The sequence below is a fragment of the Lontra canadensis genome, unplaced genomic scaffold (assembly GCF_010015895.1).
Source record: "Lontra canadensis isolate GAN:19392208 unplaced genomic scaffold, GSC_riverotter_1.0 scaffold56, whole genome shotgun sequence".
Lineage (NCBI taxonomy): Eukaryota > Metazoa > Chordata > Mammalia > Carnivora > Mustelidae > Lontra > Lontra canadensis.
In genome coordinates, this window is record NW_022631050.1 from 9181673 (window position 1) to 9206651 (window position 24979).

The window sequence follows — 24979 nt, forward strand, 5'->3', positions numbered from 1 at the left end:
CTAGAGCTTTGAGCGAAAGACAGAAGCAAGAACCAGCCAGAAAGAGAGGTGAGAGATGGTCCATCCCATATCCCCCGCCGGAGCTCCTCCTGACCAGAGTCTGGAGCCTGCAGCCTGTCCTGGTCTGGGAGCCAACAGTGGGTCCCTGCCCAGCTTCCAGGAGCCAGCCCCAGTCTCAGCCTGCCCGAGACCCCAGCAGCCAGCAGCCACTGCTCTCCACGAGCCGGTCCCGCTAGGTTCAGAGCAGAGGAAACCAGACCCATTCAAGTCCTGATCCCCACACAAGGAAAGACCTCTGGAACGAGCCCACTTGACTTTTCAACATTTTATTCTTGTATTTGTACAGCTATATTTTACAACGCGGTAATGCAGTTTAGACACAGCCAAACCCTGTCTCCGGAGTAGTTCTAACACAAGCATGACGCAGAATGTGATGAGACAAACATTCCCAAGGAGAGCTTAGTGAGCGACAATTTCAAGTCCCTGTGTCTGCCTACACTTCAGAAGGGATGGCGCGCTCGTCCATCGCTGAAAACTTCCATGAAAAAAGGCACCGTAGGACACGTTGTACAGGTATATACAAACCGAAAACTAGAACAAAACTACACATTTTTCCTTCGGCAGCTTTTTTTTTTTTTTGTTCTTTTTGTGTTTTTTTTTAATACACACTTTGTAAATTGTAAACCTTCACTTGCAAAAAAATACAAATACACTGAGGCATTTTAGACAAAATATTTTCTTACTTATACAGATGCAATACTTAAAATATTCTCTTAAGTGCTCTTTCTCAATAAAGATTCTCAGATCCGTGTCTGCCTGCAGATACAAAATCGAGCCTTTAACGCAGTTTTATATTTTTAATATATCTTTTTTAGGTTTATATATATTTATTTTATATATATATATATTTATATATTTACAGCTCTGCCATATATTCCTTCACCTTTGGTTAAAAAAATTAAAGCCCTCTCTTTGATAACATACCGAAGTCTCTTCTTTTAAAAGAATGCACATTTACATACAAAAGAAACATCTGTCCCCGCAAAACATATACATTCCTCATTTTGCAGACCAAGTCAAGTCAAAACTTTTGCCTACTCCCCCACTTTGATATATAAAATGGTTTTGCTTTTTGCTGACATGGTTTGCCTTACACATAGGAGAAGAAGCAATATTATTTTCTTAATGTTTTATGGCAGTAGGGGAAGGGAAGCTGCCTTGGCCCCCCAACCCCACGCCCCTCCCCCCACCCCCACCCCAGCTATGATTTGCACTAGTGGATGAAAGAGGCACTACGTCATGGGATGAAAGTCGTAAAGTGTTACAGTATCCTTTGGGTAGATTCTGAGAAGGGACTCTAATGGAAAGCATCAACACTCCATGCTTCAGCAGGCTTTGGGGAGCTCCGGGGGCAGGTCGGTGGCAGACACGCGGTACTGCACCTTGGTGTTGGTGATGGCGCCGTGCTTTTGGCGCAAGTGAAGACGCAGCTGGCTTTTGTGACGGAAATGCAGGTTGCACTTCTCACACTAAAGGAAAACCAGAGGCAAACCGTTAGCTGTCACCAACCCCAGGGATGTGTCATTGCCTGAAGACCCAGAGAAGGAGATTCTTCCTCAGAGAGATCTGGGCAGCTCATCCCTCTGGGAGGCCAGGTTGAGAATTCTGGCTCCAGCTAAGTGATAAGGAAGTGTTGTGCAAATGCCCCTTCCCTCTTTTCTAAAGCGGGGAACTGTTGCTCCTGCTTTTCCCTAGCCAAGTGCCCCATTTTGCTCCATGGGTTCTGGCTTCCCCTTCAGTAAAGGACTAAGTTGACACGCTCTGAAGGTCACTCTTTACTGGACAGTGGTGCATCTAAAGTTCCAGCAAATATTCATTGTAGTCTTACTGTGTGCCAGGACTATCCTGACACTTGAGTGAATTTTTTATCTGAACACATCAACTCCACGGAGAAGGTACTATTATCAGGCTCATTTATAGCTGAGGAAATAATGATATCACGAAAATTTTTTTAAAATTTAAAAAGTTAAAAATCAAAAAAATTTAAAAAAGAGAGAGATTTAATTTGCCCAAGAACAAAAGGCAAGAGAGAAAACATTCACTCAGGGACTGTTAAATAAGTGGATAAAAATACCTCCATTTGCAGGTTCCCATCTGTGACACAGGTTAACCATTCATTCATTCATTCTTGTGTCCATCACTACCTACAGTGAGGCCACACACCCACCCAAGTCAATATCATCGATCATAGTGGTTTCCATGCTTATAAACCACAGGACTCTCTTTTCAAGTTCAACAGAAACTCAAAAGGTAAAAGAGGCGGTGGGGTTGACTGAAAAAGCACAGTCTGAACACTGTTCATTCATCTAAGGCATCCTCATCCTTTTATAAAGAAAACTGCGGTCCCCTGAGAGAGGGTCACAGCTTGCCTATGGCCCTAAAAAGGTCCTTGTCGGAGTCAGAATAAGAAGCAGATATCCCAGCTGCCCACCAGTATCTCTCCCCTCTGTAGCAGAGGTCGGCAAACTATTTTAACTGGGAAAGAGCCGGACAGTGAATATATCACAATGACCACTCTGCCCTTGTGGTAGGAAAGTCCCCAGGGATAATATGTAAGCAAATGAGCATGGCTGTGTCCCAATAAAACCTTGCTTATGGACACTGAAAATTAAATTTTATGTAATTTGCACATGTCACAAAATGTTATTTCTCCATCTTATAGCCACTTAAAAATATTAAAACCATTCTTAGCTTATGAAATGTTCAAAAATTAGCCTGCAAGCCACATCTGGCTGAAACCCTCCTCCTGAACACTAGGATTCCAATGGCCCACTCATGGTACCCTGTCACGTAGCTGGTCACCTGCTCCTTCTTATAATGGTCTTTTCCCTGTCTTTTTTTTTTTTTTTTTTTTGTTATATCACCACACTTTTCTGAGTCTCCTCCCACTCTCATGGCTGCCCCTTCCCAAACACCTTAGGTCCTCTTAAGGAGACATCTCACCCAGCACAGCAGCATACTGTAAGAAGCCACTTAGTGTGGAATGAATGGATGACTCCAGAATCGATGTATCTATAGTCCAGACCTCTTTCCTAGGGCCCAGATCACCTGGCCCAATACCCCTATTTTACAGATGAGCAAACTGAGACACAGCCAATGTCCAGCAGCGTGTCTGACAACCAGTCCTCAACCAGGTCTTTTGACCATTAGTTCAGGGGTCATCCCCCACTGTGTGCTTGAGATTGGAGCAAACAGTTCTGCTGCCCGCCTCTCCCCCATCACCCCACCCCGTCCAGGCCAGCTGACAGCCACAAGAGGCTCACATACATGGTAAGGTTTCTCTCCTGTATGGATTCGCAGGTGGCTCTTCAGAGTCTGAAGGTGCCGGAAACGGGTGCCACAGATTTCACAGGGATAGGGCTTCTCTCCAGTGTGGATGAGCACGTGGGCACGGAGGTGGGCCACCTGAATGGAAAAGCGAAGCATGAGAGGTTCTGTTGGGGTGGGCTGTGGGCCCCCTTCCCCCACCGCCCCCTGGAGTCCCTCATCAGCACACGGAGGCCGAGGTGTCTCTTCCCCGTGGCCCTGCTCACTTGTACAAATCTGGCTCCACATGTTTCGCATTTGTAGGGCTTCTCTCCAGAGTGAATTCGAGTATGGGTTTTCAGGTTGGCTGGCCGGTTGAACTGGGCTCCACAAATGTTACAACGATAGGGTTTCTCACCTATTCCCAAAAGAAAGGGAACAAAGAAAGCCATATTTGTTGGAGGTCTCCACAGTCCCGGGTCCCTGGATCTCAAAGCCACCTGCCCTTCCTGGGCCATGTCAGCTTTCTTTCCTTCGGAAGATGTCTGATAGAGGATGCAGGGGCCTGCCAGTTCCCTGCCCTCACCAAACACACACATACCACCACAGGCTGCAGGCTGGGGCAGAGGGGACACAACACTGGGGGTGGGACAGGGAAGCAGGGAGGGAGGTTCCAGGAGGCCTTTGAAATAGCTATGTCATTAGGATGATCTAACTGCAGACTTGGATAAGTCACTCTCCTCTGGACCTCAGTTTCCTTTTTGGAATTTGAGGGGTGAATTTAGATGACATAGTAAGGCTCTTCTAGCTCTTCCCTTGGATTAGACTGATTCAGTAATCAAGCCATTCACCAGGAAGATACAATCAGGATGCTCTAGTTTCTCTTTTAGAAAAACACATGCTTTTCCACTTTGTGGCAACAACAGCTGGATTTCATTTGCAAGAAGGTTGGGCCTGAGTCAGAGTAGATGCTCAGGCTGGGGAAGCCAACAGAAGGCCTGAGCCTGCCTTCGTGGAAAGTTTCTGGGATAATGGACACATTTAAAATACCAAGAGAGAGTCAACTTTGGCCAAAAATTGGGTCATTAGAAGCTACCTGGTAAAGGAACGTGAGTTGATAAGGAGCGAGCCCTGAGAGGAAATCAAGAGGCTTTTAATTTTTTTCTGGGGTTACAAAAACCCAATCTGCTTCACCCTCCTGGTCTTTGCTGTTTCACATGTGTGCTGGGATTAACACTTCTGCCCCAGCAATGGCAGAGAAGCAGGAAAGAGCGTCTCCGAGAAAAGACAAAGAGTAGAGGGAGTGGTTGGGTTGCCAAGCTAAACACAACAGGGTTAGGCCCACATCCGGATCCGAGCAGGGCCTGCTCCCTGCCTCAGCCCACCGGGGATCAAGGCTCCACGCTGATTTCTCTAGGGTCCTCCCCCATCCCACCCGCAGGAACCCTGGCCAGCTGTGGTGGGGCGCGGTAGGGCCATACCCGTATGGACGGTCTTGTGGCTGGCGAGGTTGCCCTTGTAGCGGAAGGAGGCCTGGCAGCGGTCACACTTGTAGGGTTTGTCACTGTGGGTCTGCAGTGTGTGTCTCTTGAGTGAGGCCTCCTCAGAGAAGCGGCAGTCACACTCATTGCAAAAGAAGGCCCCGTTCTCTGTTGGAGGTGGGGGGGATGCCACCGTTAGAATGTGGAAGGGAGGTAGGGCTCCAAGGCCACTCCCCTCTGCAGCTGCCTTCAGCACCACATGGAACCCCCAAGCTCCACCCACCTGACATTCGGGGTCCGTAGGCATTTTATCTTTCTGAGCATTTAGAGTCTCCATCATGGAGGAGAAAGGAGACAGAGTTGAATACTGAGGTGCAGAGGGGAAACTCAGACCAACAGCTACCCATACGGCCTTCAGGGAAGCTCAGCAGGGCTCCTTCGTCTAGAGAGAGCCCTGAGAATGGACTTTTCTTCTTGGTTCACTGTTTTATTTACATCCATACACAGGAGCCCTCAAGCAAGATCCTGAGCCTCGATAAGCCTATCTCCAACTCTGTCTTCAAGTCAGGACAGTCAACCCTGGTTTGCACACCCAGAGGAGCATATTGTAGGACACAAAGCGTTCTAGGAATGTGAGGCAGAAAATCCTACAGTACGTGGAGGCCATTAAAGGAGGAAGTGAACAGGGTCACCCTGTGCCTCTCTGCATTCCACGTCCCCCAAACACTTCTATGAGACTGGGAGAGCCAACAAGAACGGAAGTAGAAATGGCCAGAGGGAAGGAACTGGATGCAGAGAAAAGGCAAATAGCCAGGGGGACAGACGGGGACAGTCCCTGCTCTCCAACTACATGTCTACAACCCTGTGCCAAATCTCACAGTGTAAGTAACTGATTTTTCCCTTCTATGAGAACGTTTTGAAAATGACAAGTCATGGTGGCTCACCCCTGATTAGGAATGACTAGGCTATCCTACTGCAGCCAGGGGGAAAAGATTGCCTTTTTTATATAATAAAAACTGGGGATGCCAATCACAGAGTGTCCAAAACTTCAATTTAATAATTCAGTCCAGCTAACCTAATTCAGCTACCATTAGCTGAGCACCTACTCCATGTTAGAAACTCTCTCGGACCTAAGGGAGATGCAGGAACAAGTAAGCCTGGCTGCTTGTCCTTCCAGAAGGCAGGGGGAGCCAACACGGGTCAGTCCGAGCAGCTAGGTCCTGGCAACTGAGAAAGCTCTGGGAGTGAGAGCCAGACCCACAGACCACCTTGGCTGGAATGCCACTGAAAAGGCTGTTTGGTCTTTCTCTATTACCCCAGATTAACTCCAATACCTCTTTCCTTGTTCAGGTCAGCCTGGTTCAAGAGGTCAAGAGTGGGGTGACAGGCTGGTGATTCTATGTGCCAGTGACCTTCTGGTCGGGGACTTCTCCCAATCAGGGACAACAGCATAAGTGAAATGGAAATGCAAACCCCAGGGAGCAGAGGCAGGGGCCTTGCTTATCTCTGGGAAGGGACTCACCACAGCTGGAATCCGAGTACTCAGACTGGGTCTCTCCCATCTCCTCGGGAAACGTGGGGCCGGCGGTATGGAGGCACATCTCTGCATGCTGGGGGGACTGAGAGCCGCAGGACGTGCACTTGGGGGGGTGCAAGTAGAGGGGGGAGTGGCTCTCGCTGCTGCTTCGGGGGGAGCCTGTCAGGGACCTGTGGGCAGGAGGAAAGAGAGCTTCAGCAGCTGGAGAGGGTAAAGCGCTCGGCCTGGCCTGGAGGCTGCCCCCGCCTTCCTGGGCTCAGGTGAACCCAGAGGCCAGAGCTGGGCTGCCTCCCTCTGGATCTGGGGCCACAAAGTTATCCTTAAGCCCACTTCCAAACAGCATATGCCCTGAGATCACTGGTGGGGTCGAACCAGACCAAAACCCCAACCTAGGTCAATGTCTTCCCCCCGGTACTGCGGTCTGTTGGTCCACTCAGTCCAAAGTGAGTACGAGCTCACCCTGCCACCCTGAGACCAAAGAAGCTGCTCTTGGGGTTCCTGGAACGCTCTTCTACCACAGCTGGGCGTTCTCTCTCTTGCTACGACAAAATACACCAAAGCTTACTATGCTTCCTTACTGAGGCCAATTCCATCAATGGGTGCTTACTCCACACCTCTACTGTACCCAGTATTCAGACAAGAACAGAACATGGCCCCTGCATCCGTCGGAAGAAGTGGCCCCCATGGGAGCCCCTGACCCCAGGCCCAGACTGCCTCTGAAAGCACCTGTTGACGATGTTATTGAGCCGGCTGGCCTGTGGGATGGTGGAGTCCTCCCCGCCGGCGCTGAGCTTGGTTGGGGACTGGAGGTCAAGGCTCTCGGGCTCCATCGGCGGCTGGCAGGCCGGCGGGGCGGTATAGGCTCGAGGGGAGAGGCGGCCCAGCTCGGCCTGCTCAGGCCCCTCCGGTTTGGCATTCTGGTTGAGGCTGTTGAGCACGATGAACTTGTATTTCTTCCAGTTGCAGGCTTTGGGGTCAGTGGGGCTCTTGGCTGGAGGCGAGCCAGAGGTCTGGAGGATGCAGGCGTTCTTGCTACTGCAGGACTCCGTGGGCGAGTTGGGCTGGCAGTCGGACTTCTGGGGGCTCTGTGGACTGACCAGACCCTTGCGGTTCAGGGGTGCACTGGGGGGCTCGAAATGCAGGGCGATCTCATCCTCTGAGGAGGGCCTCTCTTCCTCCTTGCCAGCCTTGTCACAGGGGAAGTATGGGGCACTCCGGGCCGAGGGGGCGGCAGGCTTGGGGCCTTCGGCCACACCGTAGTGCATGTCACTGCGTGTCTCCTCTGGGGCCGCCTCCTTGGGTGAGTAGATGCTGCTGTGGCACACACCGGGAGAGATCTCCATGGCTGGCCGGCTGTAGTCACCGGGGATGGGCCTGACACTATCGCAGGGGTGGGCCCGCTCCTTAGGGAAGGGATTGGCCACCGGCATCCGGGCATCCCGCAGCTCTTCATCAGAGAAGAGGAAGCTGCTGACAGGGAGGTGACTGTAGACGGGATAAGAGGCCGGCGGGGTGGACAGGCCGCTGTACAGGCTGGGGGCAAAGGCTCTGCTTTCGCACCCAGGGGCGTTCCTCAGCGGCAGGTTACTCTCCACCACCTCCCGGCCCCGATAAGCCATGATGTCTTGGGGCATCAGCATCCGGCTGTTCAGAAACTCTTCACGGGGAGGCTTGAGCGCAGGCACCATCTCTGCTTCACTGCGGGAGAAAACAGAGAGGAGACAGGGGCCTCCAAGTGAGAACCGGAGAACGGAGGACCTTCCGAGAGACTGGCGCACGCAGCCACATTTGTGCTTGGTCAGCCAGACATGAGGGCTGTGGCTTGGGAAGAGAAATTCTTGCAGTCACAAGGCTTTTATGCTAGAAATCTAACAAGCTGGGACACAGCGCGGGAGACTGGGCCCAGACAAGAGCAGCGAGTCAGCCACACAATGTGTGCCCGCTTAGACCTATGACCCCATGTTTAAGCCACATTCTGTGTATATGTGCGTGAATCTGTCATTCTTCAGATATTACACAATGTAAAGCTTTCAGAGACCTTATTTCATCCATGCAAAATCCTGCAAGGGAAGAAAGGCATTACTGTCTCCATTTTACACCCATGGAAATGGAGGCTCAGGGAAGGAAGAAGTTACACAATGCATGTTCAGAGGGTCACCGACGAACCGGTGCCCAGTGGGAGAAAGGACTCACCCTGCAAGCTGCCTAGAGGCCCGGGGGCAGTTTTCTTTGGAGGACAGGCAGCAGCCAGACCTGCTTTCCAATCCCAGCTGCGCCACTTAGTGGCGATGGGACCTGGAGCAAGTTACTTAACTGCTCTAAGCACCAGGCCTGACCCAGAGAAAGTACTCGAAAATGACCGCGATGATGACCTTGCTACCATTATCACCCACAGGAGACTACGAGCTCTCGCTACACAGACTTGAAGGGACATTATGCGGGCAAAAAGTAGGTCAGCTCAACATGATCACAGTTAACAGAGCTAGAACCAATGAGCGAAGGTTAAGGGAGCCAGATTTCGACTCGCCATAAAGAGGAGCTTTCTAACAGTCTGAGGTAGACAGCAAGGCTCTGGGAACATTAGGTTCCTGGCTCCTGGAGGTGATCAAACAGAGGCTGGAAACCCTTCTGTTTCAGAAGGGAGGCAATCATCCTAGAGCAGCTGAATCAAACATGCTAAAAAAGTCAAGCCCCGAGTTTCTGCTCCACTTAGCAAAGCGTTTTGCTTTTTGGGCTCTCAGGTCCCCCTCCCCCACCCCATGCTGCCTTAAAGGATGGGCACGTCTGACCAGCCCTCAAAGAGGGGGTCAGACGCAGTGAACTCAATTTAAGTCCATAAATGTCCTCTCTCGGAGGAGCAGGGCAACACGAAAGATGAGGAAAGCAGCGAACAGTCTGGAAGGGGAACTAAGGCGCATATGTAAATCATTAGAATAGAAGTCGAAAGAACTGAAACACACATGCAAATAGTTAAAATGGGAGGAAGCTCTAACGGACAGGCAGGCGGCTCAGGGATACAGAAGAAGAGCTAAGGGAGGAAGACTGGCAATCGTAAAAACCTCCCCAGAGGAGCCGGCTTCCAAGCTTGGCCTGGCAGGATGGGTGGGAGGAAAGGGCCCATCCAAGGAATGGAAGAAAGCAAGAGGGGATTGAATGCATAGGGCATATCTGGATAACAGTGCAAGAATTAAGAAGGCAGAAGTGTGCAAAAGCTAGCAGAACCATAGGCTGTGGCGTATTGTAGAGGATATGCATGCATTACCAAGGATTTCTGGTGCCTTCCACTTCTAAGGGCTCTGCCCTCAGCAGCACCTCACCTGGCCTTGATAAACTTCCGGCAAGTGTCCACAACATGCTCCATCTGCAGGTACATGGCCGTGGCCATCACGGCCATGATGTTACCCTCCCGCAGGTTGAGGCGGGACGTGTACATGAAGTCCAAGAGGATGCAGAACCCCTCAGGGTTGATCTCGGGATCCAGGTTGATCACACTCAGGTTACATTTGAGCTGGTCCGTGAAGATGCTATAAAACAGGCCACTGTAACACAAACACACATGTCACAAGAACGGACGGGACTGGCGGTCAATTACAGTCAGTGTCAAGGCTTGTCTCCTCTCCCCTGGGCCTCGCTCCAGAATTTCCACGGCAATTAATAATAACTGCCACTTACAGACGGCTTACTAAACGCCAAAGAGTCATTAAGCACTTTACATACATTATCCTGTGTTCCTCACAACCTTGCCAGGCAGACATTACCATTCTTCCCCTCTACACATGGGGGAACCCAGATCAGAAGGCAAATGATGTACTCAAAGTCACAGAAGCTATTTTCCTTATCGTCTTAACTGCATGGATTACCAGAGTGAAATGTGCACTCATTTGCAGTAACCATTTTTAGTCTATAACTTTGAGATAAGCATTTCTCTTCCTATTCCAACATACGATCCTTATTTTTAAAATGCTATTGTCTGTTTTTAGAAACAACTTGGGTATCGACGACAAATAAATAAAATGGTGCCTATGTCTACAGTCTACTGATTTTCTACAAGTCTGGAGACTTTCTCAAGGTCAATATTCCTAGGAGACAAAAGTTAATCCTCAGGCTGTACCTCCAGGGACCTTGTTGTCTGGTAGAGGAAAGAGGGCTCAATTACAAGTCAGGATTCAGGCTGGCATCTCAATTCTGCTTGTTCTGAATGGGTTGCCAGAAGTGAGCCAGGCTTTAACCAGTAAGGAGCTGTGCAACCTTAGGTGAGATACTTAACCTCTCTGAACCCTGGCTTCTTTCCCTGCAAAGCAGGAACAATAGCGTCCACCCGACAGAGTCATGCATGCCTGGCCCAGAGGAAGCACTAGGTTAGCATCTTCTATTACTTTTACATCTCCATAAACCTCTGTTCTTGCCACTGTTAAAACACAGGTGTTTGCTGGAGATGTTGGGTAAGCTCTCTCCTGGCAAAAGCGATCCCTGACTTTACATCAGCTCACCTATCTGTACCTTTGTTTTACTGTCTGTAAAAGGGAAGTAATTATGCCTCCGTAACACAGAAGGCTACTGCAGAGATCCAGGGAGATGAGGTAATATGAACCAGCTCCAAAAACTCGAAATACTCGACCAATAGGAAGAATCGGCTGGCTCTTTCTCCCTAACTCTCTCACACACACATAGCCTGAAACACCCGTGGAAAGAGAGCCACGGGATAAAATACATGCGTTACAGAATCAAAGGGCAAAAGACTTCAAATTCCCTTGCTTCAAATACTGTAAAACCCCCTTCCACGTCTCCTTTCTTCACTGGTTGACTGAAGTTATTCTCTGTGTCTGTCCCAAACACATCCTTTCTTGAGACAGTATACCATTTCTGCTCCCTCTCTGCCCACAGAACAGAAACTCTTTCTTCTCTACCGTGTGTTCATTCATTCGCTTCCTGGGAGCCTACTCCGCCAGGCCACACGCTGGCAGTCTGGAGACAAAAGAGACGTAATCCCAAACACAGCAAAAGGCCCGCACGACCTGCCTGGCTGCCTGCCCACACCATCGCTGCCCTCTTATACGTCCATCTTTCCCCTCCCCCACCCCTCACCTGCAGGCCATGAGGACTGTCTTATGGGCTCTGAACTGCTCACGGCTCACCACGATGACAACATCAGTCAAGATGTCACGGCTCCGGAGGCGATTAAGGTTGAGGAGAACGTCACTGGCGTGGCGGGTGAACTGGATACAGCTGTCAGCCGGGGAGGCCATTTTGTCTTCACCTGGAAAGAAAGGGGTCAAAATCTCATGAGTTCTCCAGAACCCGATTCCTGCTTACCAGGGGGGTGAAGACAGACGGCGCAACCTGCTAACACGTGGGCAGCACGCTGAGGTGCTTGTGCTTGGTCTTGGACCAATTTGTGGGCCCATCTCTGCGCATTACTGTTCACATCTGTAAGATGGGAAAAAAAATCTTTCTCTAACAAGTTGGACTAGAAAGCCCTTTTGGGGACAGCAGTAGTGAATGAATATCTGTAGAGTGCTTTTCCTACATACCAAATACTCTGCCAAGCACGGAGAAGCAGTGAGTGTGTGACAGGGAGAGAAACCACAATTTAAAGGTTAGCCCGCCAGCTTTATCTTTTGCTAGCTGCGTGACTTGGGGCAGACTGTTCACTGTTTCTGGGCGTTGGTTTCCCTAATTGGGAGAAGTACTACCTATGTGGTTGTAAAATTTAGAGATCTGTGCCTGGTCCCTAGTAGGTTCTCAAAAATCATAGTTATTCTCGTCAGGATCTCATTTCATTATCCCAGTCACCATCTGTTCTTCCTCCTTTAGGCTCTCGAATTGTCTGAATGTACTCCAAGCTCCTAGCACACTGCTGGTGCATAGTAGGTGACTACATTGGCTCTGAACTCCAAAATGAGTGAGGGAAGGAATGATCGTACCACAGTTAAGATAGTCTTACACAGGGGTAAATGGGTGAGGGAGAGGGAATCGGCTATTCTTTATCTCCACTAACGAAAAGTGGCCAAGTTCACGGCAACATATGTATCGGCAAAGTGAAAAGAAAGTTTGTCCACAAAAGTTTAAAGCATATAATTAGATTTACTTACCCAACGCCTTGATTCACAGTCCAAAATTTTGCTTAAAATCTGCAGGGAAGGGAAAAAAGCAAACAGAAATTGATTCCATGAATGTTAGATTGTCCACTATGGTCTTATTTTAGGACACACGTACTCAGTTTTACTTTGATAGCTGCAGCCTGCCAGCTGGAGCGGTTTTACCACAAGCTAGCAAACATTTTTCCAGCTCTACTCTTACGGAAACAACAGGCACCCGAAGCTATGCGATAATCATATTTTTGCCCTGAGCACTGGAAACACAACTGCATACATTAATTATATGTACATATACACATAGAGTTCCTTTGTCAAAGTAGAAGGTGTATGCCATCCAAAGGTCACTTGTGTTCATGAGACAGAAAAATATAAGAAAAGTGGTTCTTTCAGTAGTAATGGGAATGATCCTTCGGGGGCCCAAGAACTCTGAACAATCTCCAAAACCTGCTAAAATATTATCTTTAGAGTTTAAAAATGATTTCTCAAGGTCTACTGGAGTCAGTACACTTATCCCTATTTCACTGGTGATGAAACGGAAGCTCAGCGATTTAAGTGGCTTGGGTAGGACAAAAAGTCAGGCAGTAATTCCTGACTGTCTGATCTTTTAAGACTAAATACAGGATCTGCAGAATACACCCAGAGATGGCGTGACTATGCTTTCCTTGAGTATCTTTGTCTTTTTCAAAGTTTCCTCTTCTTTCCCTCTAGGGTGGAAGACCAGGTATAGGTCTTCCAAGCTTGTGCTCCCCCTGCTGGTCAAAGAGTTAGCTGCGTGCTTTAGCTAAGAACTGGCCCAGTAGCACTCATGACATATGTACCTGTTCCAAATTGGTTTCTCTAAAGCAAAATGATTTTAAAGCACAGGTGTAAGACTCTCACTTATGATCATATGTGGGTTACAAAACAAAACAATATCTGAATCTTCTTCCACTCCCCCCATGCCTTTTTTCCCCCCTAAGCATAGCCGTTTAGAGCTATTTTCCGGGTAAAGGGGCCTGAGGCCAGGGAGGTCATGTTGGGCCACATAGATGGTTACTGGCCTGGCCCAAGGTGTTCTGGCTCAAATTCCTGTCCCTTTTCCAAATCAGCCTACGTGCTGTAGAACATGAAAGACAGTACCCTAATGTGGGTGAATCTCATTTTTAAGTTCCTTCCCCCACACAAACACTTTGCCCCCATTCCAGTCTGCTGAATCTTACCAAATGAGCACTCTAAAATGAGAGGTTTCCTTGAGTCTGTAACCAAACATTCTGACATTTCTCTGTGGTCCCAAGTGCCAGTCACTCAATCCCATCGGCTTCAAGTTTAGTGTGTGCATGTGAGTGAGTGAGGATGAGGGAAGGAAATGGGGGAAGGGAGAGGACAGGAAGAGATGAAAGAACCTATTTCCTCCTCTCCCATCCTAACTCAAGATGGGCAAAGAGAGATACACTAGATCGGTCCTAACCAAAGTTCAGTGATTGTCGCCGTTGAAAAAGAATGCTAAAGACACATTTGAGTTTCATTTATAAACCGTCTCCTCCTCCCCCATGAAAGACGTCCCTGAACACTTCTGAAACACCTAAGGCTGTCCTTTAGCCAGCTTCAACCACCAGCTTGCTTGTGAATTCCCAGTCACAGACTTTTGGAATCACTGGAAGCCCAGATTTGCAATTTCACCTTGGCAAGTGGCAATGACTCATTCCATATGCAGATTGAAATAAACAAACAAAACATTTGCCATTCCCAGGGGTCTACTTGTCAGCCTGGTCCTGGGGTTGGGCCATTTCCATCCTCTGCCTCTGCCCAGCTTGGTCAAAAACAAATGCACACCCACTGAGGCCCACATCCTTATTAAATCCACTCTTTCTTCCACCAGCTCTAGCTTAGGATGCCCCCCAGCTAGTGAGCCTGTGTTATGGTGGATGTGGGAAGCCATGTCTCCCTACGGATTCTCCAAGTGTGGAAGCACCTAGCAGCCGCTTTGTTTCTTACCGGCCACCTGGCCCTTTCCCATCTGTTACTATATGGGATCCTTGTAACAGCCCTGATTAACTGAAAAGGTCACTGAGGCTCCAGGGGACAAGCCTCGCCCAATACTGAAAGCTAATCTCCAGCAAAGTCCTGGACAAACTCTGTTGCCTAGCTCCAGCCATCCCACCGATGCTACATGCAATACTCGTAACACAAAACAACTGCTAAGAGAGCAGGGCTGTCCAAGAGAAAACTGAACTGCAAGGGCCCGGACCGAACTCTCTGGACCCCAGTCCCGCCCCAGCCGCAGTAACCACCAAGCCAGACCTAAACTTTGTCTTTCCACCCACACACTTTCTCTCTTCTGCCTTTTCAAACTCTCTGGACTTGCAATTTGGCACCTTGAAAAGGCAGATCTTTTTAAAGGAGTTGGAGAAGAAAAAAAGAGGGACCCTTTCCTTTAAAAAAAAAAAAAGAAAGAAAGGAAAAAGGGCAGAAGAGAAGAGAAGACAGCAGAAGAGGAAGACGGAGAGACAAGAGAGGAGGTGAGAGAAGGACAAGAGGCGAGGTTAAGAGCGAGAGCGAGAGCGAGAGTGAGCCAATACCAAAGGCTCCATCCATTCTTTCAACCCCGTCCCCGGCTTCTCCACTCGGCGGCCACTAAGCAGCCGTTTCCTCGCGCGCGCACACAGGAACACAAACCCGAATCTTGCGCTCCGCCGCAAGCCCCGGCTACATTGCCCACCCCGACCTTACCGTACCTGCCCGCCAGGGACCGCCCACCCCCGGGCGTTCTGCGGGCACCGCTGCCCATCTGCCGCGAAGCCCCCGCAGGCGCGTCGGAGGCCCCGTGGTGAGATCGTGTCAGCCCTTAATTTGGTTACATTCAAATAAAACGTTTCGTGCACTTCGGTAGCTAACATTGTGTGTGCTCTCTCTCTTTTTTTTTTTTTTTTTTTTTTCCTGTTACGCTGTCAAGGCAGGGGGTAGTGAGGGGAATGGCACAGCCCTCTCATTCCCGGAATGTAGTCGATCTCAGCTCAACGGATTTCACAGAACACTCTCTGCCTATCGCTGGCTCCAACGAGAAGTAACTTTCCAGGAAGCTGCCGGCCCCCGACGGCCGCCAGGATCGCCGCCTTCGCCGCCAGGGCCGCCGGGGATTCACCCGGGGAGGGGGGGCCGCCCCGGGAGGCTCGCGGGGAATAGGCGCACTTTCCTCTAAATCCCTCGCCCGCGCCGGGTCCAGGACTCTGAGTTCACCCGGTCCAGCCCTTCCCCCAAAAGTTTTATAAATGGGGAAAGTCGCACAAGTTAGTAGCAGAGTCAGTCTAGAACCCAGGAATTCGGGTCCAATCTGAGACTTTATAACTTCAAATTGCCCAATTCTGGCCTTTGTTTGCCCAGTGCGTCATTTATTTATTTTTGCTTTTTGCTTGCCTCCGCCCCCTTTAAGAGGATGGTTACGCCAGGCATCAAGGTCAAAAAGACGGGAGTCCCTAGGACTGAGGGTCTCCAACCAGTGCGCGCCAGACTTCTTGTAGGAAAACCAAACAGAAAGCCCCTTCCGCCTACGTTGGCAAATAGGGGAACCCTGCTAGGCTCGGTTTCCGCCCAAGTCTTTAGAATAGGAGCTGCAAGGCCGAACCTGGCCAGATTTCGGGATTTCGGAATCCGATTTCTCCGAAACCGTAGAGACGCGGTTAGGATTCCGCAGAGGCCAGGGCGCTGACCCCAGCGCGCGCACGAGAGCGTTCCACGGTTGGCTCGCTTTCTCTGGGCCTTCCTCAGAATTAGAACCCCTGGGCCCCCTCTCCTAATTGGTCCTATTAGTGGGCTCCGAGAGGACTTTTTCGGGGCTGGGGTTTGGAAAGACGCAGGACGTAAGGCCGCAGTCCAGTCCTAAAACTGGCGGGTGGCGTCACACTGCGCCGCGCATCCCATCAGCAGCGGAGGCGGGGTCAGGGCGGTTGGTAAAGACTGGGCCTCCTCCGCCTCATAAAGCCCTACCTTGAGACTCTCTCATCCCTTCGCCCGGTGGAATTAAGGGGAAAGCGAAGGTTGAAATTTAATATGGAATGGGGTGAGTATCTAGGAAGGGAAGTGAAAATTAAGTACATGCGCTTATTGGAAATTAGGATTCCCGTGGTTCCGGGAGCTCAAACCTAATCATGTCTTACCGCTGCTAAACACTAGAGAGAGCCCTCCATCAAGGCTTGAAACCAACAACCTCCATGTAGCTCCGCCTCTCCTTCCCATTGACCTACTTTAGACACAGTCTCCAGATTTGGAGAATGCCTCTCGCACCACCCCCCCACCCTCCCCTTCTCTAATCCCGGCCAGCCCCTGGATTATTGGTAATCTAATAACTCCAATAACTCTCCGAGAAATCCGAAGGAGAATCTTGAAGCGCAAAGCACTGTTTAGGGGCAGGATCTAGGAATTTTGATAAGGCTGGAGCTGCCCTCGTGAAACCAGCGTCAGGGCTCCTGCAGGAGCGCTCCCTTTCTGCGCGGCGGCTCATCAACTAGCCGCTCGAGTTTAGCCACGGTGGTCCAGCGGTAGGGGGTGGGGTTAAACCGCGCCTCTGTTTTTGCTTTAAGAGTGAAACACTCTTCGCTCTCTTGACGGGGAGGGTGGGCGGGAGGGCGGAGGAGACGACAATAAATGAAAGCGAATTTGATAACACGGTAGGCTCGGCAGTCGCTTTGGGTGACCGAGGTGTCCGGGGACATTATGTCCTGACTTTATTTCTATCACGTTTCCTGCCAACAGCGCTCTTTCAAGCCTGCAAGCTTCTAGGAAATGCAATAAAATAGAGGGATGTGTTTTATCATCAAGATCTGAAGAGGAGCTGCTGAAGGGACGCTCCCCATGCTCCCAGCTCGCGACAGCCTTCCAGAAAGAGCCGGCAGACAATGCCAGCAAACCGCGTCCCCGAGCAAAGATATCTCGGCCATCCAGGCTGGACTGGGCTCAGCCTTTGCAAAAAGGCTGCCGAGGGAGGGGAGCCGCATGATGTCCCCAAGCAAACAATGCCTTTAAGAATCCGATCTGGACAAAAGTCAGCCAAGGTCTTTATTCACGTTAATGAAGATGGAAGGCACTAACTGTCCTTGGAAAGCGATGAGTCAAACTTGACCGCTCTTCAAACACATCCCCAGATTCGTTTCCAACCCGAACAGAGGCGCGTTTCTCCGACGCGGCCTCCGCCTGCTCCCGCGGTGGGAGAGGCTGAACTCGATTCCCTCAGACCAGGGCGGTGGAGACGGCATCTCCCGCGAGTGGGCGCGCCGGCGGCCGTCGCTAGGGGTCGCCGGTACCCCTACGCGCCTTTGCCATCTTAAGTTTTGGAACTCCGAGAAAATAAAACTTTGCTTGATAAGCAGCTATTGTGGCCCAAATTCTATTAGGACTACACCCTGCCTGTCCACATGAACCCCCCCCATCCCCGACACACACACACACACACACACACACACACACAATCTCTGCCCAAGCCACTAAGCAGTCTGGAAGAAAGGGGAAGAAGGTCATTCAGAATCCAAAGGCGAGCCTTGGGTGCAGCGAGGTGCATCTCTGCAAGTCTAGGGACTGGGAATTAATCACCCACTAACACAGGCACACTCCTCAAGATCTGGGACCCCCACCCCCAAGCACTGCGGTAGGCTTCCCTTATCTGTCACTGAAAATCTTGTGCTGTACTTTCTAAAACTCCTCCAAGACATCTGGGGTACTGTTTCCAGCTATGCTGACCTGAGACATTAAAGTCATGGGTCTCTCTTACTGCTGCTCCTTTCTCTTAGATACTTCAAAGGTGCAGAGATAAACTTGCCTTTGACTTTGTCAGTGACCTGGAATTCAGAAGGTAAAACTCTGGTCCCTGTTAGGGTTCTAACTCACCAGCAACAGGCACCCCTCATGAGGCCGCTTGTTTTCTCAACTGTCCTAGAGTTTTATGTTCTAGAGCCTCCATGCGTCTCTCCACTACCCACTTCACCCAGGGAGACGCCACATCGACAGAAAGCGTGTTCAAAACGGGTTATCTTATTAAGGTTCTCTTACTGGAGGCAGATTCCACTCGCTGAGCGACGGTGGGCAGGGCAAACATCTTAAGACTTCCGAATTGTCATCTATCTTTCCAAAAATTTGGAGGTCAGATGTCATCCTCATTGGATGTTGCCCTCTTCTGTCAGTCCTAGCACCTGGTAGGGATACTTGGAGACCCGAAGGTGACAAGGTCCGTCCGCCGCCCTAGGCGGGGGACTCGGCTACGATCCACCACTAGGTGGCAGACTCGGTCCGTTCGAAAATCACCGCGCAGCCACAGCCTTCCACAACCGACTGCGCCCCCCCCCCCCTTTTTTTTTTTTTTTTTTTTTTAAATCTGTTAGCGGGAGGAGGTTGCTTCTATAAGCAACGCTGCAACGCATTTAATTTACTGGATGTAATTCCGTTCTTCCCGATGCTCACTCCTCTAGCAACCAACCACAACGCGGTTTCTGGAGCTGCGTTCACGTATTATACGTAGGTTTTTCCAGTCCCAAAGGCTGAATGTATTAGAAGGGAAGGAAAGAGTGCGCTTGTCTTCAAAAAGCAGAACGGAACTCGAAGGTATTAGGCGAGCTTCTTGCCAAACACTGGTCGAACAGCAAAGAAAGTCGGGAATAAACTCCTGATCCCCATGGAGAAAAGGGGTCCTGGAGGCCAAGGGCAGGGTTCTACCCAGGCTTACAGCGCTCGGTAAAGGCGGAGGGGGGGGAGTGGGAGGGAGTGAGTTTGGTCCTTTGGCGGGGCTGCTGGTCACAGACTGGGAGGCGGGGAGGACTGGAAAGAGCCATTCCTGGCTTCCAGCGGGGCGAAGAGAAAGGGGCCTGCTTCGCCACAACACAGCACCCTCGCTCGGATCACTGCGGTGGCATTCCCACTTGTTGCGCAGTGCAGGAAGCCGGCACGCGCCACAGTACTTCGACTCCCAGAAGGCTGCAAACCCAGCTACAGACCAGCTTACCATTGCCCCACGCCATCCACAAACCTCCGTCCCCAACCCAGCCGCCACAGACGCGACCATCACCGCCGGCAAAACTACAGGACTTCCAATCACTGGTTGGTTTTTACACCAAGACATTCTTCCTTATCTCAGTGTCAGACTGGCAACAGAATTCAGGTGCTCTGAGAAGTCAAGTCCAAGGGGGAAGGAGGCTACCTCCGTCTGGAGAACTCACCTACTTAAAGCCTACTAGGCAGCCCTCCCCCGCGCCCGCGCGCGCGCGCGCGCGCGCGCGCGCACACACACACACACACACACACACACACACACACAGACATACCCACACACAGGAACTTCTTTGCCTCTTAGGACACTATCCTAGCTGGAAAGCAACACTTTTCCACCCCATTTGATAAATCAACTACAAAGTCCTTTTTTTAAAGTTGGCTTTATCTCTCCTTTCTAAAGAAAAAAAAAAAAAATCCTCCTAAGGTCATTTCACAATGTTTTTCAAATATTTGACTTTTGCAAACAGAGAGTTTCACCCACCAAGGGGTGGCGCTGCCGCACTACGTCCTCTAAATCTCTTCAAGTTTTTCACAATAAAGTGGGTTGTGAGTGTGGCTACCGGGCAGGGGAGAGAGGGAAGGAAGGATTTTGACATCTAGTCCTGGCTACCATTTACTCAACCAATAACTGGAACTCTTTAAGGCTCAGGAAACGACAGCTTAAGAGTTAGAGTCCCATCCCTGTCCAGCAAACCCAGAATAAACTGAAGAGTCTTTTCAAGAAAGCATGGGGTAAAACCCTGCACAAGTGAGCGCAGAAGAAAAGGCCAACTGGAGAATTCCCTCTTCTGGCTTCCTTCTCTTCAGGCTCCCCAGTTTACCAACAGCTTCTGGCCTTACTGTCACTATCAGCAGACCCTTAAGATAAGCCAATGCTTGGGCCTGCAGTATTGGAAAGTCTTCCAAATAGGATATTGGAAACTTCTATTTATAAGTGGGGGGAGGAGGAAATATTTCCCATCTACAGGTTTCTATTTCAGCCTGAGGACCCAACTGGAGTCATTTTAGCAAGGGAATGCCCATCTCCTGGCGCCCTTCTTTCCATTTCCTTCTGCCCCGGAGACAATATTCTTTCTCCTTAACCAAAAAGAAGGTATATATTTTAAAGCAAGAATGTGATTTCACCTCATTCCTTTGAGCTCATGTTTGCTACCTCCAGGAACAGCGTGTGGACTAGGGCCAGATGAACTTCAACTTGGGCTGCAGATTTACGAGGTTCTGTTCCAGTGCCAAAGGCTCTTGGTAGTAAATAGTGAGCAAAATAGATACCTGTCTCCTGACAGATCTTGCCGGCCCCCCTCTTATTTTTTTAAGTTATTTATTAAAACCACACACACCTTGCAAAGAAAAAGGGAAACTGGCAGTCTCTGTAGAGGAAGCCAGTGGCATCGCTCAGAGCCACAAACTGTATTTCTAAACAGCCCTTTCCCTGGTTCCCTCTGTCCTGCCCCAGTTTTTTGGCTTTTTTTTTTTTTTTTTTAAAAAAAAAAAAAAAGCATCTATTGATACTTTTCTTAAAAAAAAAAAAGTAAAGAGCCACAACATTTTCCTCCTGGAAACTATAAACTGAATGGAAAAAAAAAAAATCCACAGAAGATTAAATCAGTTTCCTGTGGCTGCTGTGGGGGGAGTGGGTAGATGACCAGCTCTCTCTCTCTGTGATGGACAGGGACCCAGTAACAGCTCTGGACTTTCCGTACCCTATTTGGGGTTCTTCTCCAGGTTCAGTTGCTGGGCCCCTACCACCAACTCTTAACCACTGCAAAAAGGGGCACCCCATTAAAGGGGTCTTTTTCACTCCTTTTTTTTTTTTTTAATCTATTGGGTTGTGTTTTTGTTTTCCGTGGAGCAGCTTCGAAACTCACTATTGTAACACTAGATCCGTTTTTCGCCAGAGTTCCAATAACACGGCATCATAAAGGCAATGCAATCCACAGTTCTCAAGACACTGACCACGGTCACTACCTCTCGCAGCGGGGTGGCCCCTAGCTCCCGCTGCCCAGGAGCGAAGCCCATTTCCGAGGATCCAACTCCCCACCCGCTCCCGCCCCGGGCCGCCGCCGCCGCCGCCTTCCCCCATTCTTACTCCCTCGAGGAGAGCCACAGGTTGCAAATCCAACCAACCTCGCAAAACGTTTTTGCAAAATCACTCACAAAGATCTCCCTTTCTCGCCCGCGCCCCCTCCTCCCTTGCTGGGTCCCTCATCCAGGGCCACAGCGTGCCCTTCTCTCCTCCCGGGTCTTGCACGTAGGAACGCAGGCTGGGGCTGTTTGTTTTTCCCCTCGCCCCTTGCAAGGACCTCGGGAACCTGAAGCCTGACGTCGTCTACTCTCCGGTCTGCAGTTGTCTTTTTACAAAGCTCGCACCATGGGAAAAAATAAAACAAAATTAGGAGAGGCGGGGGAACAGCCATTGGGAGCTAACACCGAGTCACGCAGCGCCCAAAACACAAACACCGCGACCGCCAGAAATCCCGCCACCTTCCCGCTCGGCTGGGCCGTCCTGTGAAGGTTCCCGGAGTCCCCGCACGCTAAACCGCACCGCAGGTGCAAACGCGCACCCCTTTGCCACCCACCCCCCAAATCCCTGTCCCGCCACCAGCCTCTCCCCTCAGGATGAGGAGAGGGAGCGCGCGGGGGTTCCCGACTCCCTCGACTGCAACCAAGAAAGAATAATTTTCAAAGTATTCAACATCCCCGCCCCCAGGCAAGCTAAACCTCCCCCAAAACACAGGGTAAGGGGACACCAAAGGGGTCCACCAAAGGGGACACCAAAATACTCGGATCTCGTTAGGAAGACCGCGGATCTAAAAGGAAATAGTAGAAACGATACTTCAACTGGGCTTATTTTGGTGGGGGGGGGGGGAGAGAAAAACAAAACCCGAGGAGTTCGCTTGCATTTTTCCTCCCAAATCTCGGCTCCGAGGCAGGGAATCTAGAGGAGCGAGGCCGGTGGAAGGGAGCCAGCGGGGCGAGCGAGCGGGCAGCCTCCCTCCTCGCCTCCCGGAGTCACCAAGAAGGACGGGAGAGGAGAAGGAAGGAAAGGCGAGGGAAAGGAGGAGGGAGGGAGGGAAGAGGAGGCAGGATCGAGGGAGCGAGGAAGGCAGTTTGCAAGCGAGAAAAGAGGGAAAAAAACACAGCCGCCCGAATCCAGCGAGATCACAAGCCGTACGCAAGCAGCAGCAGAAAGAGCGAGAGCGCGAGCGCGCGTCCTCTCCGTCGTCTGGGGCCAGACAGCCCCCAGACTTGCCCGGAGCACCCCCCAAACACTGTCTCGTCCTCTCGGCTCCGGCCGCCCCCTAACTCCCCTCCTTCCTCTCCTCCACCTCCTTTTCCAAAACCAAAACAACACAAGGGAGGGTGGCAAAAGCCTCCCCAAACCGGCCGATTCACTCAAAGACAACAAGAATAAAATAATAAATATATAAAAATCTATATCCTAGAGTGGGAGAGACGTGGGACTAATCTTCGGCATTTATTTTAACACCTGACAGCTAGAATAAATAAATATATACATTTATATCAATAGATACACATAGGAAACTTGGAGCCAAAGCATTTGGCAAGAGCGGAAAAAAAAAGAATTAAAAGGTAAAATAATGATCATGAGCAGCGGCGGCGGCAGCGGCACCAGCGGCACCAGCGGCGGCGGCGGCAGCAGCAGCAGCGGCAGCAGCAACAGCAATAATCACCTGGTGTCCGGCCTTTCCTAGAAACTTCTTGCATCACCACTTCTAAGAACCCCAGTTCTAAGAATCAACAGAGCTCAATTCTCGGAATTTGAGCTGCGGACTTTACCACTGCTACGAGGCAGGGGAGGACTCGGTGTCAGCTCTCCGGGACTTTTGCCTCTCTTAGCCCATGGAAAGCCCTCAAAGCCACAGTATTTTTCAAGTTCCGGGAAGATTTCGAGGCCCTCAGCTGCGGAGCTTCTCGGATTCGGAGGTTCCGGTTCGAGGCTCGAGGGGCCAGACGGCGTCCCTCCCTCCCGGGGCCCCGCATGATGGTACAGCCTGCTCCGCCAGCGTCACGTGGGCGCCCCCTCTGTGACGTCGGCGTCTTCGCTGTAGCAAAGCTCGGCCTCTGGAATTCTGAGAACTAATTTGCTATTCGGTGACATAAGAGGGGGAGTGCGCTTTGCTTTCCCGGGGTCTGGGGCTAATTCCTCCTCTCTTACCCATAAACTCAGCTACTCGAGCTAAATACACAAAAGGGAGAGAGAGGTTCGACCCGTTGGAAAAAGTCTGTTATATATAGTAGCTTTAGAGGCGAGTAAGAGAAAAAAACAATAAACACCACAGCTCTTTCCAGCTAGAATATTAGGCACCACGAGAAAAATATTTGCCAAGCAGTTTTCGGTGGGTTCATTTGCTTTATTTTATTTGGGACGTCTTTCGGTTTTGTTTTGTTGTTTTTTTTTTTTTCCTTGTTGATGTGGTGGCTTGGGATTTTTTTTTTTGGTGGTTGTATTTTGATGATTTTTGGATTTTTTTTCCTTCTTCTGATTTTTGCCTTTTGCAAGTTTGTGGTGTTACGTAAATACTAGGATCCCGCGTCGGTTGGATTTTGTTTTTGTGTGTGTGCTTTTTTTTTTTCCCCCTATCTAATCGCTCAAGCGTTTTAAAGAAGATGTGTTATTTTAATATTGAGACTGTTGAGAGCTGCTTCAATTTTTGATCTCATGTAACAATCCCAGCCCCCACTTTTTTGGGGGGGGTGTTGCAATTTTCTTTTTCCCTTGGACTTTTTTACTGAGAGGAGGCTCTCCTGCACTTGAGGGACATGTTCAAAGGATTTGTTTTGGTTTGGTTTGTTTCTTTCCAGGACAGCAAGTGGTGGGTTTACTCTTTCTGTTATTGTTGACTGTTAGGAAATTTCTTGTTGGAAGAAACGTTGTGTGTATTTGGGTATGTGTACGCGTGTGTTCTACAAAATTAGGTGAACCAAATACATGTTTGTGTTTTGCTTTTTCTTAAGGTCTCGATCCCCCGCGCTCCCCCCTCCACCCCCGGCTCGTTTCAAGGTCGTTGTAAAAAATCTCTTCTGTCTGTGTTTAAGAGATCAGCCGGAGGGAATTCTAAAGGCCTGCCGTGCCAGTATCACAGATACTGCGTGTGTTTAGAACAGCCCGTGCTACAACTACAGCGCGCGGCACGCAGCACAGGCTCCTTAGCTCCGGAGCTCACTTGGGAGGAGGAGGAGGAGAAGTGGGGGGAACTCTTTCTTTTCTTTCTTTCTTCCTTTTTTCCTTTCTTTTTAAAGGCAAATGCAGTGCAGAATCATTTCACTGTGGGCCTTGGTTTGTTTATTCAGAACTGCCAGTTTCCCTATTTAAATGTTGGTTGGGGTTTTTTCCCCTCCTACTCATCCCAGAATGAGGGAGACTCTTGTTTCTTTTATGTCTCTCTCTTAAAAAAAGGGTGTGAGGGGAAAATAATATTTCAGATTCCTCAAGAATTAACCCAAAATGTTTGGACCAGAAACAGCTTTCAAAGGTCAGGCTGTTCTGAGCCTTGACTATGAGAGTCCTTCAGGCGACTCATTAA

At 50.0% G+C, this 24979-nt stretch overlaps 1 protein-coding gene across 5 annotated transcripts; it reads right to left on the bottom strand.

The window, feature by feature from the left end:
• Window positions 1-310: 310 nt before the first annotated feature.
• Window positions 311-23227, bottom strand: BCL6 (BCL6 transcription repressor). Of its 5 annotated transcripts, none has more exons than XM_032875618.1 (10): window positions 23126-23227; window positions 12417-12455; window positions 11410-11581; window positions 9642-9863; window positions 7051-8022; window positions 6310-6494; window positions 4788-4955; window positions 3594-3724; window positions 3328-3465; window positions 311-1529 (listed from the first exon to the last, which is right to left on the bottom strand). In XM_032875618.1, the coding sequence occupies exons 3-10, from the start codon at window positions 11568-11570 to the stop codon at window positions 1386-1388; spliced, it is 2121 nt and encodes a 706-aa protein (XP_032731509.1). In that variant the 5' UTR covers window positions 11571-11581; window positions 12417-12455; window positions 23126-23227; the 3' UTR covers window positions 311-1385. The 5 variants fall into 5 exon arrangements, with proteins under 5 accessions (XP_032731509.1, XP_032731511.1, XP_032731512.1 ...); XM_032875620.1 differs by lacking the exon at window positions 23126-23227 and adding an exon at window positions 18433-19123; XM_032875621.1 differs by lacking the exon at window positions 23126-23227 and adding an exon at window positions 15137-16114.
• Window positions 23228-24979: the final 1752 nt, after the last annotated feature.

Excerpts from the sequence above, each read along its gene's own strand:
- BCL6 (XM_032875618.1), bottom strand. The coding sequence starts at position 11,570 with ATGGCCTCCCCGGCTGACAGCTGTATCCAGTTCACCCGCCACGCCAGT. Across the intron at positions 8,023-9,641 it reads CGGAAGTTTATCAAGGCCAG|TGAAGCAGAGATGGTGCCTG; the intron begins GTGAGGTGCTGC and ends TTTCTCCCGCAG. Across the intron at positions 6,495-7,050 it reads CTCAATAACATCGTCAACAG|GTCCCTGACAGGCTCCCCCC; the intron begins GTGCTTTCAGAG and ends TCCTGCCCACAG.